Source organism: Schistocerca piceifrons, chromosome X (assembly GCF_021461385.2).
Source record: "Schistocerca piceifrons isolate TAMUIC-IGC-003096 chromosome X, iqSchPice1.1, whole genome shotgun sequence".
NCBI lineage: Eukaryota > Metazoa > Arthropoda > Insecta > Orthoptera > Acrididae > Schistocerca > Schistocerca piceifrons.
In genome coordinates, this window is record NC_060149.1 from 713012149 (window position 1) to 713028086 (window position 15938).

The following is a 15938-nucleotide window of genomic DNA, read 5'->3' on the forward strand; positions in this document are numbered from 1 at the left end:
CCCAAGCACCCCGACTGCAAATTTGTTCATAATCTGGTGATTCGACTTGCTGCGCTGCCATTCATGAACAGCATTCCAGGGTTTTTTTCCAACAGATAAGGTTGCCAGCATACTACTGTTGTAACCCAATGCGTTCTATGGAGTGTCAACATGTTTCCTTGGCCGGCCAAGTGCAACAGGTATGGAACTCCATCCCACAAACTGACATCTGTCACCTGTACAACACAATGCGGATTCAATGTTCTGTCAGTTATACAGGTTATTAATGCACCACAGTTGCTTATCTCGCATTTACATTAACCTGTGATCTTGTGATGTTAGTCACTTAAATATATTACCCAGACAAATGTATTTGTGGAACTTCATTACGCTACATTAATTATTTTTTGATGTTGTGATTTTTTCCCATCAGTGTATGTGCTGAGTCAATGGATTAAGGACGAGAAAGACCCACCGTAGTTTAATAAGAAAATTTGGAAATTCTGAGAAGGATTGTTGCATTCTTGGTTCGAAAAATAGCTCAGAAATGTTGACAGACAAAAGTTGGTGGAAATTCGTGCAGCTATAAAATAATCGATGTGTGAAACAAATTCCACTCTTACACGTTAGAGAAAGGCCTTGCCGTGAATCCGAGAAATTTGTGACCCACTAAAAAGAAACCCCTTGAGTGCGAGGTCGCAAAAGGCCAGTGATGCATTCAAATCCCCACATATTGTCTACCATGCAACCACAATACTGACTGCTAATGACAATAGAGGCCGGGATTGGAGGCATCCAATGGTGAACACAGCATGCGGCTATGGAGCGTAGTTGAACTGCTTAGTGAACGAATAACTCACAACAGTGCTACAGTGTTAGTGGTGTTGATACAAAGCTGAGCAATGGCAACGATAAACAAAGCAAACATTGCATTATATCTACAACAACAGCTCCCAAAGTTGATTCATCAATCAACTTTGGGAGCTGTTGTTGTAGATATAATGCAATGTTTGCTTTGTTTAAGGAACCCAAGGAATTTTACAGAGTGAGAAAGAAGTGGCAGATGAAATATTAGTGTTTCTGCAAGATGAGTCAGTGGAATGTGTGGTGTCGTATACGCTCGACTGTGTGGACTATGCACGTGAGATATGCAATGATGACACTACGCGCTACAAGTGAAAGTGATAAGTGTCTAGCCATGTACACTCCTGGAAATTGAAATAAGAACACCGTGAATTCATTGTCCCAGGAAGGGGAAACTTTATTGACACATTCCTGGGGTCAGATACATCACATGATCACACTGACAGAACGACAGGCACATAGACACAGGCAACAGAGCACGCACATTGTCGGCACTAGTACAGTGTATATCCACCTTTCGCAGCAATGAAGGCTGCTATTCTCCCATGGAGACGATCGTAGAGATGCTGGATGTAGTCCTGTGGAACGGCTTGCCATGCCATTTCCACCTGGCGCCTCAGTTGGACCAGCGTTCGTGCTGGACGTGCAGACCGCGTGAGACGACGCTTCATCCAGTCCCAAACATGCTCAATGGGGGACAGATCCGGAGATCTTGCTGGCCAGGGTAGTTGACTTACACCTTCTAGAGCACGTTGGGTGGCACGGGATACATGCGGACGTGCATTGTCCTGTTGGAACAGCAAGTTCCCTTGCCGGTCTAGGAATGGTAGAACGATGGGTTCGATGACGGTTTGGATGTGCCGTGCACTATTCAGTGTCCCCTCGACGATCACCAGTGGTGTACGGCCAGTGTAGGAGATCGCTCCCCACACCATGATGCCGGGTGTTGGCCCTGTGTGCCTCGGTCGTATGCAGTCCTGATTGTGGCGCTCACCTGCACGGCGCCAAACACGCATACGACCATCATTGGCACCAAGGCAGAAGCGACTCTCATCGCTGAAGACGACACGTCTCCATTCGTCCCTCCATTCACGCCTGTTGCGACACCACTGGAGGCGGGCTGCACGATGTTGGGGCGTGAGCGGAAGGCGGCCTAACGGTGTGCGGGACCGTAGCCCAGCTTCATGGAGACGGTTGCGAATGGTCCTCGCCGATACCCCAGGAGCAACAGTGTCCCTAATTTGCTGGGAAGTGGCGGTGCGGTCCCCTACGGCACTGCGTAGGATCCTACGGTCTTGGCGTGCATCCGTGCGTCGCTGCGGTCCGGTCCCAGGTCGACGGGCTCGTGCACCTTCCGCCGACCACTGGCGACAACATCGATGTACTGTGGAGACCTCACGCCCCACGTGTTGAGCAATTCGGCGGTACGTCCACCCGGCCTCCCGCATGCCCACTATACGCCCGCGCTCAAAGTCCGTCAACTGCACATACGGTTCACGTCCCCGCTGTCGCGGCATGCTACCAGTGTTAAAGACTGCGATGGAGCTCCGTATGCCACGGCAAACTGGCTGACACTGACGGCGGCGGTGCACAAATGCTGCGCAGCTAGCGCCATTCGACGGCCAACACCGCGGTTCCTGGTGTGTCCGCTGTGCCGTGCGTGTGATCATTGCTTGTACAGCCCTCTCGCAGTGTCAGGAGCAAGTATGGTGGGTCTGACACACCGGTATCAATGTGTTCTTTTTTCCATTTCCAGGAGTGTAGTTCATAATCCATGTCTGACAAGGAGCCAAAAATCCCGTGTCCAGTGAAAAGAAGTAAAGAACAATCGTTGTCCAATGAGCTGGTTCAAATGGCTCTGAGCACTATGGGACTCAACTGCTGAGGTCATTAGTCCCCTAGAACTTAGAACTAGTTAAACCTAACTAACCTAAGAACATCACAAACATCCATGCCCGAGACAGGATTCGAACCTGCGACCGTAGCGGTCTTGCGGTTCCAGACTGCAGCGCCTTTAACCGCACGGCCACTTCGGCCGGCAATGAGCTGGTACTAAATATAATTTCATACATGGAAGATCATCTGCAACATAGTAAAAAAGCAATTATGAACAGATTTCGAATAAGTCCGCAGCAATGTGACCGTGTAGTGCATAAGAAAAACTAACAATTTCCAAGGTAGGGCAAGGCGCACTTGTTACAAAAACTGGTGTTTGTGCATTTCAGGGATGCTTGATTCAATTTATAGGATGTGGGTGACAATGACCTACTATGTTATGCACACCAAACTGTACGCGACGTAGATTACAGTGATTTCAAGGAAAGTGGTATATGACTGCACAACTTCAAACAGTTTTGCACACTTAGAAGACGTAAGGTAACAAAATTTCAAACAAAGCGTCAACTTGATGATGCACAGAAAACTGAGGAGTCGGCCAGAAAATTTGTAGATGTGATAGACAAACTTATGCCATCGTTCAGTAAGGAATTTCTTTTCAACTCCGATCAATTGGGATTTGAAGAGTAATTACGTATGAAAGGAACCCTGGAATTTAGAGGTACTGAGAAAGTTGTATCAAGATAAACTAACACAAATGTCTTAACGTATTCATATACAGTTATGCTGACTGTTAATCTCGATGGTAAATTGGCTGGAAATTTATTTATTGTGCTGCGAGATGGTGGAGGTGCTCTACCTCTATGATTCTTTCTCGTGTGCGTGATCTTGCAAGGACAATAAGGAATATTTACCTTACAGCAAGCAAGCGTGTGGAAATGGGCGTAAGAGAGCGACAGCTATGGTATGAGCTGTTCTTTGGCCAGTAGCTGGTCAAAATTACTTGCTTTTGCTTTATTCTAGGTCCGTGTATAAAAATCCTACTCCTTTAGAGCAAACTATCCCTCCTGAAAAGTATGTGACATTGCAGTTCATACCACCAGGAACCATTGGAAAAATTCAGCCTCTGGATTTTTGTTTTATCCGTGTCAGTAAAACATACTCCTGTACTATCTGCAGCTACACCTTAAAGGATTGCCAGTTTCACGATAAGCTCCACGACAGACTGTTTCGCATTCAGTTGCATGTCGTCACATTCAATCAGTTCTCATCACCCCGTTACACCAATAGACTGCTACTTGCAATCTTTAAGAGCGGATGCCTTGCTGAAATTCCTGCACGGTTCGTAACTCTCAAGGAGTTCGCCTTCGATGTTGATGGCGAGAACTTTTGTAATCACTGTGGCGCGCCACTTTCCATTCGGTGTTCATGATGCAAGTTTTTAGTTTGTTTTGAACGTTTCTTGAATGTCGACGGCGTCCATTTTCTGAAGTGCAATACATACATCCCAAAGAAGATTGATCTCTGTACCTCCCGGACACTCATTTTCTGTCGCTTTCCTGATGAACACGGTGAGTCGTTAGCAGCTAAGCAGCTAATATTTAATACATACATCCCAAAGAAGATTGATCTCTGTACCTCCCGGACACTCATTTTCTGTCGCTTTCCTGATGAACACGGTGAGTCGTTAGCAGCTAAGCAGCTAATATTTTTTCTGTCATAATTGTTAACTCGTCTCCTTCAAATGAGCCTCATTTGAAATTGATCTTGCAACCTCGCATTCAAGAGATTGCTTGTAAGCGAGGAGAAAGGTTCTATTCAGACACTCAGCAACCAGTTTGGTAATAGAAGACAGTAAAAGGAAAAATGGAGTTTTAAAGTCCGCAGCTCGTGGTCGTGCGGTAGCGTTCTCGCTTCCCGCGCCCGGGTTCCCGGGTTCGATTCCCGGCTGGGTCAGGGATTTTCTCTGCCTCATGATGACTGGGTGTTGTGTGACGTCCTTAGGTTACTTAGATTTAAGTCGTTCTAAGTTCTAGGGGACTGATGACCATAGATGTTAAGTCCCATAGTGTTCAGAGCCATTTGAACCATTTTGGAGTTTTAAATTCTGCCTTCAAAGAATCATTGACGCTGGAGGATCGTACAGACGTACCATCATTTGACTGTAACCCAGATTCCCATTTTCAGGGCACAGAAATAGTCATTCCTGACACTGAGTAGCAAATGTAAGAGTTGAAAGCAAATAAGACACCAGGTTCAAATAGAAACCCAGTTTATTTTTTTATAGAGAGTACGGTACTTTTCGGCATTGGTCCTGTACTTAGCTTGCACTTATGAGGAATCTCTCAACCAGCAAAAAAATTCCAACAGACTGGAAAAAAGTACATAAGAAGGTAAAAGGAATGGATCTGCAAAATTAGACCAATATCTTTAACATCTGTTTGTAGCAAGTTCTTGCTTTTCCTAGTGCCTTACCTGGTATTTTCTCAGCACACGTATTTTCTTGAAAGTGTTGCCAGCAAAAATACACCTGTCTGACACCTCTGCCAATACCAGTCTCATCCTCAGTCCTTACTGCATCTACGTGATACTTGGCAGAGTGAACTTTTTACCACTGCTAACCTTTCCGTTTCCTGTTCCAGTTGCAAATGGAGCAATGGAAAAACGATTGTATATATGTCTTTTTACGTCAGCCCCAATTTCTCTCGTCTTGTCTTCGCAGTTATTATGCAACATGGACATTGATGGCAGCAAAATCATCGGACTGTCTGTCCTAATGTCATTTGTCTAAATTTCCTCAATTGTGTTTTGTGAGAACGTCTTCTTCCTTCCAGGAATTCCCATTTCAATTCACGGAGCACTTTTGTAATGCTTGCATGTTGCTTGAACCTACCGATAAAAAATCTAGCAGCAAGGCTCTGAATTGCTTCAACGTCTTCCTTTAATCTGAACTGGTAGGAATCCCAACCACACGAGCAGTATTCAAGAATGGGTTCCCTTGTAGATGAGCTACACCTTTCTAGAATTCTCCTACCAAACCAAAGCTGGACATTTACCTCTTTAACAACTGACATTACATGCTGGCCTCATTTCATGTTGATTTGCTACGTTATGCTTGGATATTTAATCTGTGTGTCAATGCCAAACAGAAAAACACTAATGCAGAATTTGAAAATTGCAGGATTCTTTTCCTACTCATCCGCATTAACTTAAATTTTCCACATTGAAGCAAGCTGCCATTCATCACACCAAATAGAAATTCTGTCCAAGTCATTCTGTATCCTTCTACAGTCACTACATTACAGAACTTCCGCATACACTACGCAGGTGCGGCTCGTGACTTCCATACTGGGGTACGCTGACCCATTTACCAATCTGAACTAACCTAGACCTCAGGTTTTGCTACAGATCAGTCTGTCACCATAACCAAAATTTTAGGAAGGGGGGGGGGGGGCAATATTACACTCCAGCCAAACTTTAAATGCCGGCCGCGGTGGTCTAGCGGTTCTAGGCGCGCAGTCCGGAACCGCGCGACTGCTACGGTCGCAGGTTCGAATCCTGCCTCGGGCATGGATGTGTGTGATGTCCTTAGGTTAGTTAGGTTTAAGTAGTTCTAAGTTCTAGGGGACTGATGACGACAGTAGTTAAGTCCCATAGTGCTCAGAGCCATTTGAACCATTTGAAACTTTAAATACCGTATCTTCCTCCTGTTTCGTAATCAACTACTAAATAACATCAACAGCTAACTCCAAGACAAAATCTATAGATAGCTTTTTCATCCCGCAACGTCACATTTCCTGACAATTTAGCACACCAGATCGTACTAAAAGACGCGTTTTGAGGAAATCTGTAATGTGCTGTCTGTTAGCTTAGTTGCATGCTTATAGTTTGTGGTATTTTCATTTCTAAACCTCAGACGTTAAATGTTTGTACACTCAAACCGCGGTGCTGAAGAGTTCGCGTGATGTTTCCATGACGTCACGGATCTTGTGCTGTGACTGATTGACATGAGAAACCTGAGCAACCGCCATGGAAATGTACTGACCGCATTTGTCGTACACTATGTGATCAAAAGTATCCGGACACCTGGCTGAAAATGACTTAAAAGTTCGTGTCGCCCTCCATCGGTAATGCTGGAATTCAATAGGGTGTTGGCCCACCCTTAGCCTTCATGCACTCTCACAGGCATACGTTCAGTCAAGTGCTGGAAGGTTTCTTGAGGAATGGCAGTCTATTCTTCACGGAATGCTGCACTGACGAGAGGCATCGATGTCGGTCAGTGAGGCCCGACACAAAGTCGGCGTTCCAAAACATCCCAAAGGTGATCTATAGGATTCAGGTCAGGACTGTGTGCAGGCTAGTCCACTACAGGGATGTTATTGTCGTGTAACCACTCCGCGCCGGCCTCTGTGGCCGAGCGGTTCTAGGCGCTTCAGTCCGGAACCACGCGGCTGCTACGGTCGCAGGTTCGAATTCCGCCTCGGGCGTGGATGTGTGTGATGTCCTTAGGTTAGTTAGGTTTAAGTAGATCTAAGTCTAGGGGACTGATGACCTCAGATGGTAAGTCCCATAGTGCTTCGAGCTATATGATTTGAGCTTGCACCCCTTGTTGTTTTTCGTGCCACTGACACAGCATAGGCCTTCATTGATGTTTTAAGCCCCTTCTTGTTCCCCATTGTTGAACAGCTCGACTACAGCGGCCGGCGGGGTGAAAGCCCCCTCCATGAAAAACACGACCACACCATAAAACCACCGCCTCCGAATTTTACTGTTGGCACAACACACGCTGGCAGATGACGCTCACCGGGCATTCGCTATACCCACACCTTCATCGGATCGCCACATTGTGTACCGTGGTTCGTCACTCCACACAACGTTTGTCCATTGTTCAATCGTCCAATTTTTACGCTCCTTACACCAAGCGAGGCGTCGTTCGGCATTTACCAGCGTGATGTGTGGCTTATGAGCAGCAGCTGTACCATTAAATCTAAGTTTTCTCACCTCCCGCCTAACTTTCATTGTACTTGCAGTGGATCCTGATGTAGTTTGGAATTCCTCTGTGATGGTCTGGATAGATGTCTGCCTATTACACATTACGACCCTCTTCAACTGTCAGTGGTCTCTATCAGTCAACAGACGAGTTCGGCCTGTACGCTTTTGTGCTATACGTGTCCCTTCACGTTTCCGATTCACTATCACATCGGAAACAGTAGGCCTAGGGATGTTTAGGAGTGTGGAAATCTCGCGTACAGACGTATGACACAAATGACACCCAATCACCTAACCACGTTCGAAGTCGTGAGTTCCGCGGAGCGCCCTGTTCTGTTCTCTCACGATGTCTAATGACTACTGAGGTCGCTAGTATGAAGTACATGGCAGAAGGTGGCAGCACAATGCACCTAATATGAAAAACATATTTTTTTGGTGGTGTTGAGATACTTTAGATGACGTAGTGTATTTACACTTGTGTATTACAAAAATATGCATTTTAAGTGGTACAATACACACACAGCCAATCTGCTGCATTGTACACTGCTCTGTTAAAATTGCTTGTTTACTCCTGCCTGGATTTACGCTGTTTTGTTCTTGATTCATGTTTACATCCAGTCTGGGCGCACCAAGTTCCTTCACTTTCGTCCTTACCGCACTTTCCAAAATTTTACCTGATAAATTGCACTCTGGATTCATATTGTGTTGTTTTCTGACTCGTGTTATGCTGCTATTATTCGCAAGAAAGTAAAACCCACGAAACTCATGCATAATGCACTCAAAAAGAGAAATTTGCTAATAACCCGCGTTATCTGTAGTCAGCGAGCAAGGAAACTAAAGTAAGAGGACATACTTCGCGCGCTTTTTCCTCTAATCATTCGTGAAACTCTTGCTAGGTGGTTACTAAAGCTCTGTATAGAGCTTTATATGTTACCGCTGCCAGTGCACTCTGGCGAGAAATTTGCGAACTTATTCCAACATTAGACAGAATAGTCAATGGCAAAAAAAAAAAGAAAAACCGTCGAAAGGACTATAAAAACAGCAATACTAAAGGGCGAGTAAAGACGTATCAAAACATAATAGAGATATACAGAGACAGGGATTCGATGGCAAACTTTCAGCAACTCTGTTCATTCCCTTTTGATGTAACCAGTGGAACGTGAAAATTGTGTGCAAGTTGGTAGGACACCCTTAGGCTGAAACACCAGATCCTTCGGGACGCCCATTAGAGCTGTACTCAGCGGAAACCACACCCACAAACCTCCGCTACATAGGGCTAAGCGGGATGTCAAGGCGCAGCCTTAAGACTAGCTACTACCTGTTGGAAAAACATCACGTGCTATCACCTACCATCAGTTCCAAAAACGTTGACCGGCATTATTTAAATCCGTATGGGAAATATGGGAAAAGCGTTCTGATAACTTAAATTCTGCAATACGTTATTGAGAAATTTATAGTGATATATATTTTGGGGCGACTCCACCTCAGAGCTTTTAACTATGAGCCGTACGTACACCATAACATCAGCAGACGGGTGCAGATTGGGGCTCACCATGTCTGACATAATATTTATGAGTGTCGAGAACAAGAACAGTCCTACGACACTTCCCTGGAGAACTCTTGATGGTATCTTCGTCTCTGATGAACACTTGGTGTCCAGGACAACGTGCTGGGTTCTATTACTTAAGAGGTTTTAAAGTCACTCACATATCCCATTACCACTTTTACACATAGATACTTCCATATTTTTCGAGTGTTAATACAATGTTTACACATTACATACAGAAAAAGTCAAAATGTCATCTTGGGAGCCACTTTACTTATCTGCAACTTTCCTTGTTATGTTGTTTATTAGTAAGCGCTATTCCTTCAGATTTTTCTCTGTGATGGACAACACACAGAAGAAAAGTATTGTAATACAATACATACAACTAAAGTAAGATGATATTTCAAAACTTCAATGATTGGCCATCTACAAATAGTTATGTTGTGTCTTGTGTTTTAGAGGAATGGAATGACTCATCCCAACTTTTGAGGTAGTTTCTCATTCTCTCTTCTAAACTACCCTGTCCCACTGTCTAATTAAAATTATTGTTGAGTAACCTTCGAAACTGAAGGTTCATTAACAATTCTGTCGAAGTACACTAGACATAGAATTGGTTTAGATAAATTCAGGACACAGGTAGCAGATCAGTTGCATCAACATTTTTCACTTTAAAAGTCAGTAGTTAAATGATACTCATCTTCAGTTCCTTGTTGTCGGCGTCGTAGTTGCTGCTGCTGCTCTGTATCCTTGAATTAAAACAGGGTATGATCTCGCTGGTAGAGGCCTCGATTTTACGTGTTTTGGAAGAACTGCTTAATCTCTCAGGCTCGCAATCTGTTGTAGCGCATTCTTCAAATGATGAGATTATAATTAACTCCACCGCATTTTTTGAAATAGTAGTACTGAATGAGTTTTTAGATCAAACATTCCTTATATTTCTCACACGAGACAAAACACATTTTTCTGACAGTACTTATTCTTCTACAACATAATTTCATGAATGTATTTTTATGTAAGTCAATGGAGGTTTGTAAACTCGCATCTCCTCACGTCCGTCTTCACAAGACCAAACACACTCTTACGAACGAATACATCATGTAGCAGGCATGTAGTAAAAACATATTACAACTCTTTCAATAATTGATTATCGCATTTACCCAAGTATAAGACGACCCTCATTGTAAGATGACCCCTATTTTTTAAGAGACTTGTTGCAAAAAAAAATATTTTTAACGTATTGTGACTAATCAAATTTACAAACTGTTTTACTGACGTAAAGTACCTGCTTAAAAAGTTAACATTGTACCTATTCTTAAGTTCTGAAATTTATTGTCTGCGGTTTGATAACTGAGATAAAATAAAATAAGCAAAACAATTATTTACGTGAATTTGCAAAACTTTTTTTCTACATTTTTCGCTTACTAAACGTGTCATCTGTGGCATCACTATGCTTAATCACCATCATCCTCAAAGCACAGCCGTGAAATTTAAATCTTCGTTGTCACAAATATTTGGCTGTTTCTTCTGAATATGTTGCGATTTCTGAGGTTGAGGTTAGCGTGGGACCTGAGAATACAGCTGTTTTTATCGAAATACATGTCAAATTTCGCTTCTATACTGACATGAGAATGTTAAAGTGTCTCTCGCTTTCAAGCATGTCGTCTTCGCGTCGCTCTCACTGGCTCCGTAAAACCAGCAGCTGATACACCCAATCTCGTACTCGACTAAGTCATGCTCAGCACCGACAATGTTGTAGCACGAAACACTGAAGTACGCCACTGCCCCCTCCCCTACCACTTTCACACATCGAGACTTTCACCGTCTCCTGTAGATGTGAATACTCGTGTTGAGTATTTGTCCAATTTTAAAGTCAATTCAGTCCCGGATACAAACGGATTCAGTCACAATGTAGTTTAAACGTGGCAAAAGTTCCTCAAAGCCAAAATATTGTGTATAGACTCTCATCGTTGGCAACACTACTTAATTTACTGACGTCTTCTAATATGTGAACAGTGACCGAATTTATTTGCAACCCACTCAGTAAAACACTACAGTCTCTCATAGTCAAATAAATTATTTGTCTGAGTTCAGAATCAAGTAGTGTTGTTTGAAGGACATCTTTTCCGCTTTTGAAGTTACCTTTAATTAAAAAGCAGCAAAATATTTGTACACGGTATCCGTACATGTATGAGAACTTCTGTTTCAAACATGTTCCAGTTCAACAAGAGTTTGCAAGATGATAGAATTTGATGCTATTTCCTCTCGTGCTTCACAAAATTGATAAATTTTAAGCAGAGCAGTAGACTATCGTAGTTCAGTTTCTCGCGTAGGCTATACCTTGCACTACCGCTGCGCAAGGCAGATGTCACGGGATTTTTCGAGCAAGTACGAAACTGTGTCGAGCGTTTCGGCGAGTCAGGAAGTGCCCCTTTGAAGATGAATACCATTTGTTCATCCCCGCCCTCCCGAATTCTTCAAAATAAATCTACACGTGACCTTAATAGCCAAAGTTTCATCTGTAAATGCAAGACAACATCTGTGTACTTCATTAAACAATGTAAAAATGTTAACCTCAGCAACAGTACTATAGTGTGTGTCATTTACGACGGCGGCCGAGTTTAGGTTCGTTCTGCGCATCTGACGTCACAAAACAGAGTCAGCCAATGAACAGAGAACGACGTTGCCAGAGCTCGACTGCAGTGCAGAGCACGGACGAATGTCTTCAGTTTTAGAAACGTTCAGTCATAAATAAAGCAACTGAACAAAAGCAATGTCTCGATAGCAGACTTTCTTTTATAGAAAGTTTGGAAAAAACATTCTTTATATCAATTGCTCCATTTTCTATTAATTAATTTAACCAAACAAGCAATAAGCCTCTAATTCAGGCGACACCAAGGAAAGATGTTTGTATCATTCTCACGAACCACTTTTTCGCAATAAAGAACAGCAGTAATTGTTTATTTCCTATTGTACTTCGACGAAACGTGAGAAGTTTATAGTCATAGCTAAAGTGTTTGTCAGTAGTTTGCGTGATATGTTACAGTCCTACAGGTGAACTATGTAATGACCAGCTTCGTTAGCGTAATGGTTAAGGTGAATGGATGCTATGGGAAATGCAAACGTGAGTGCAAACCTTGATTGTTGAGTAATATTTTCTTAATTTAAAAACAATATCGAAGTTTCTTACTTCATGAATTTTATTCGTTCGAATGTAATTTTTTGAAATTTCTAGTGCTTTGTCTCTTCAGCATAATCATAAGTTTTCGGTTGTCCTAATTTTGTCCTCCAATATTTCTTTCCACAGCAATTAAAAACAATGAAAAGGCACACATATAATATTCATGTTATCTCTTTTGTTTGTATATCTCCTCTTCCGCAGTCGCTGTTTTACTATTCATATTGAGATATATTCTTTTGTGACAGTATTAAAAGTATTATTTAGTGCAGAATTTCGGGTCGTACGTTGCCGAGCTTCTTGATTGTCTGGGACACTTCTTTGCTTCGCTGCTTTGGCAACATCATATTCAATGTTTTCGTCGACTAATCTATGTTTTGGCAAGTATTTGCTGTCCGTTGTGATAAGCACAAATTGTTTGCGCAATGCGCCTCACTGACATTATATTTGTTTCTATGTTTTATTACGTTCACAATTCAGTTTTGTGTACTTCGCCAACTTTCTTTTAATCAAAACGTTTTAGAAAAAAGCGAAATGACTCTGGTATAAATAAAAGTTTTATTACAGTCGCTAAAGAGGAAATATTTCTCAATATTACATACGAAACCTATCTGCTACTTAAATTAAATGAGATATTGTTATACAGTAAATTTTATATGAAATTTAGGTATCTTGCCCACATTTCATTCTCAACATTGTGGCAACTAAAATTGACCACACGGAAAGTATACGCTATGGACTTTTACCTCTGCAAACTCTTCAAAATTTCGTGCAATGGTTTAGTACGTTTAATGCTGCACAGTAACTGCGTTGAACATCGAAACAAATTTGTCATTTATGGGGGGAAGGTGTCAGTCAAGAAGATGTGTAAAAATCAAATTTTTGGGCCAAATAGTTTTTGTGAAATCGAATGATAAGTGTGTCAAAGCAGTCGGAACACCGTGTGTCTGCACAGGCGAGCAGTGTGGTGATAAAATCGCGCACAGCGTGGAATGCGGGGAGCACGTCTCTGTAGCAGCGAAAGGGTTAATGCAGCCGTGGTGGCTTTACTTCATAAACTGCACGCTCCCCCCTAAACGTAAGTTTGCGAGCTATACTATACTATGGCGCTGCTTCTCTTGGCGCGTGCATCGTTTGCAACTGGCAACGCACTGCAGCAATCTCCCGCGTCTAGGTAGCATTCATCTCACGCTAGGTGAGGAGAACCCTACGTCATAATGACGTAACGCTACGTCATCGTGACGTAAATAACCTAAATCGACTAAATGAGTACGTATATCGACCTATGCAGTTGTACCGATAACGTCAAAGCTAAATGTAAAGACATGTGTACAAACGAAGTGGTAGGAGTTGTGTGATATGCTCATCCCAGCTGAATGAACTGTTAAATGTAATCCCAACAATTTGCGATGTAATTGCGTATTTTTTAACATAAATAATGTCTGAGCGAAGGAGCCATAACGAAATAAAAAAAAGCTTGTCATTCTTTTTAAATCCGATGAATCGTGCATAACTCGTGTGGACAGAATAGTGAAGTAATTAATTATTAAGCTGCTATCCAGAGAATGTGGGATGTTATTGTGTGTCTCATGAACGTAACGAATATCTGAATGAAGGAATCATAACCATAACGAAAGTTAAAAAAGTAACTAGTCATGTTTTCAATCCGATTAATATTGAATAAATCATGTGGATAAAAATGTGAAATAGGAAGAAATTAAAGTGTTTCGTATTTTTATAAAAGTGTTTCGTATTTTTATAAAAGTGCTTCATATTTTTATAAAAATCCACTGGATTGTACATAATTCATGTGGGCAGAAATGTTAAACTGAGAAATTGAAGTGGTTCTGAAGATAATTCCGAATGTTGCTAGAAACATTAAACCATCTAGTTCCATTTAATTTTGCCTTCATGTTGTAAATCAACTAATAAAGATAGTGAAATCTATCAGACTATCGTCATGGATCTGCTAGAAAGTTCTCTCATCTCCGTTAGAACCCATGTTCAGAACGACGTACACGCTAGCAACACTGGACAATAGGACATGAAAGCACATAAACAAATGACAATGCAGATTCAAGACGCACACAACAGTCGATATATACAGAATGTCGATAGGGCAACTCGTGAAACTCATGATGACGCGTGCTACGTCACAATGACATAGGGCTCTCCTCACCGAGAGTGAGATGAATGCTACCCCGCGCGTCTTGCCGGGCATGCGCAAGCCGCCAAGATAAAAGAATTGAACTATATTTTAATCAGCGAATATAAGACGACCCTGTATATTTCGAATGACGAATTGGGCAAAAACCTCGTCTTACAATCAGGAAAATCGGTAACATTCATATCGATACTGACTCACAGAAATCCCATGTATGCAGAATAGTTTACATCAAATTATAACTGTATTTTGATAAATTTCGATATTCATTTAGTTTTAGAAATAATAAATTGTAATGGGTTTTCAGAAGATAAGAATATAACGTAACATGAAACATAGAATAAAGGTCGTCAAATATTGAAAAAGATCCACAAGGAGAAAAATATGAGTTCAAAATGTAACACAATATAACCAGGACAATAAATGTATTGTGACAGTCATTACTCACGGCAATGTCATTATCTACACTACAGTGACATCACATGGGTATAGGTCTGTTTCACTCTCTCTCTCCCCCTCCTCCCATTATGCAAGAGTTCTAAATCATACGTAAGTTGTCTAGCCTTTTAGAGCTAAGAAGTCCCCATGATGATAACTACCATCATCCTACAATACAGATATTACATATTCTATTGCAGATGCTAACACATGAACCATTTTGTGAGCAAGATATAGGGCAAGTTACAACTCTTTCAACTATGATTGTGTAATTCCCTATTCCAATGGTAACAACTGACGTTCACTCTAAGGACCCAACATTCTCCATTCATATGTATTTAGTAATATCCTTCTGCAATATGTAAATGTGTCTATGTATTTTTCTTCAATTACTTGTACTGTCCATTTTCACTATATTCATTTCTGTAATGGTACCTTTTTCCAGTTTTATGTTCACCATATCTATCTCTCTAATTCAACATTCTGAATTTGCATTTATTGTTATTGCCTTTTAATACATAATTTTCTTTTCAAGATATCCGTTGTTTGTCCACTTACAAAATCACTGTGACATAAATGAGCAGAGGAAACTAGCATCTGCGATTAGAGATGTGTTACGTGATGCATTGTATGTGCATCCAGAAGACAGCCAAACAGATATTTGTGAAATGACTCTCGAAGATCTGCGAGGAAAAGTAGTGATTATGGTGAGTAGAAAATATTCTGTATAATGTCTTTTTTTATCTTTTTAAATATTGCCTTTTAATAAAATATTTATTGCAGTCCCAGGCTGACTTTGAAGTAAAACTGTGACTTTTGCTGTACTCTTGTATATCATTTATGTGTGTATTGTTTAATACATATCCTGCTTTGGTTCCTGAATATGTGTTTGGTTTGTATTAGAGATGCAAATTCTAATCTTAAATCAAATGTGGAAAAAACTACTT

At 41.6% G+C, this 15938-nt stretch overlaps 1 protein-coding gene across 1 annotated transcript in view; it reads left to right on the top strand.

The window, feature by feature from the left end:
* LOC124722664 (inactive phospholipase C-like protein 1) overlaps nucleotides 1–15938 on the top strand; it is a 342264-nt gene that overhangs the window by 159590 nt on the left and 166736 nt on the right. The window contains exon 5 of the mRNA XM_047247809.1: nucleotides 15527–15698. Coding sequence (XP_047103765.1) covers nucleotides 15527–15698 — 172 coding nt within the window. The remainder of the gene's footprint in view (nucleotides 1–15526; nucleotides 15699–15938) is intronic.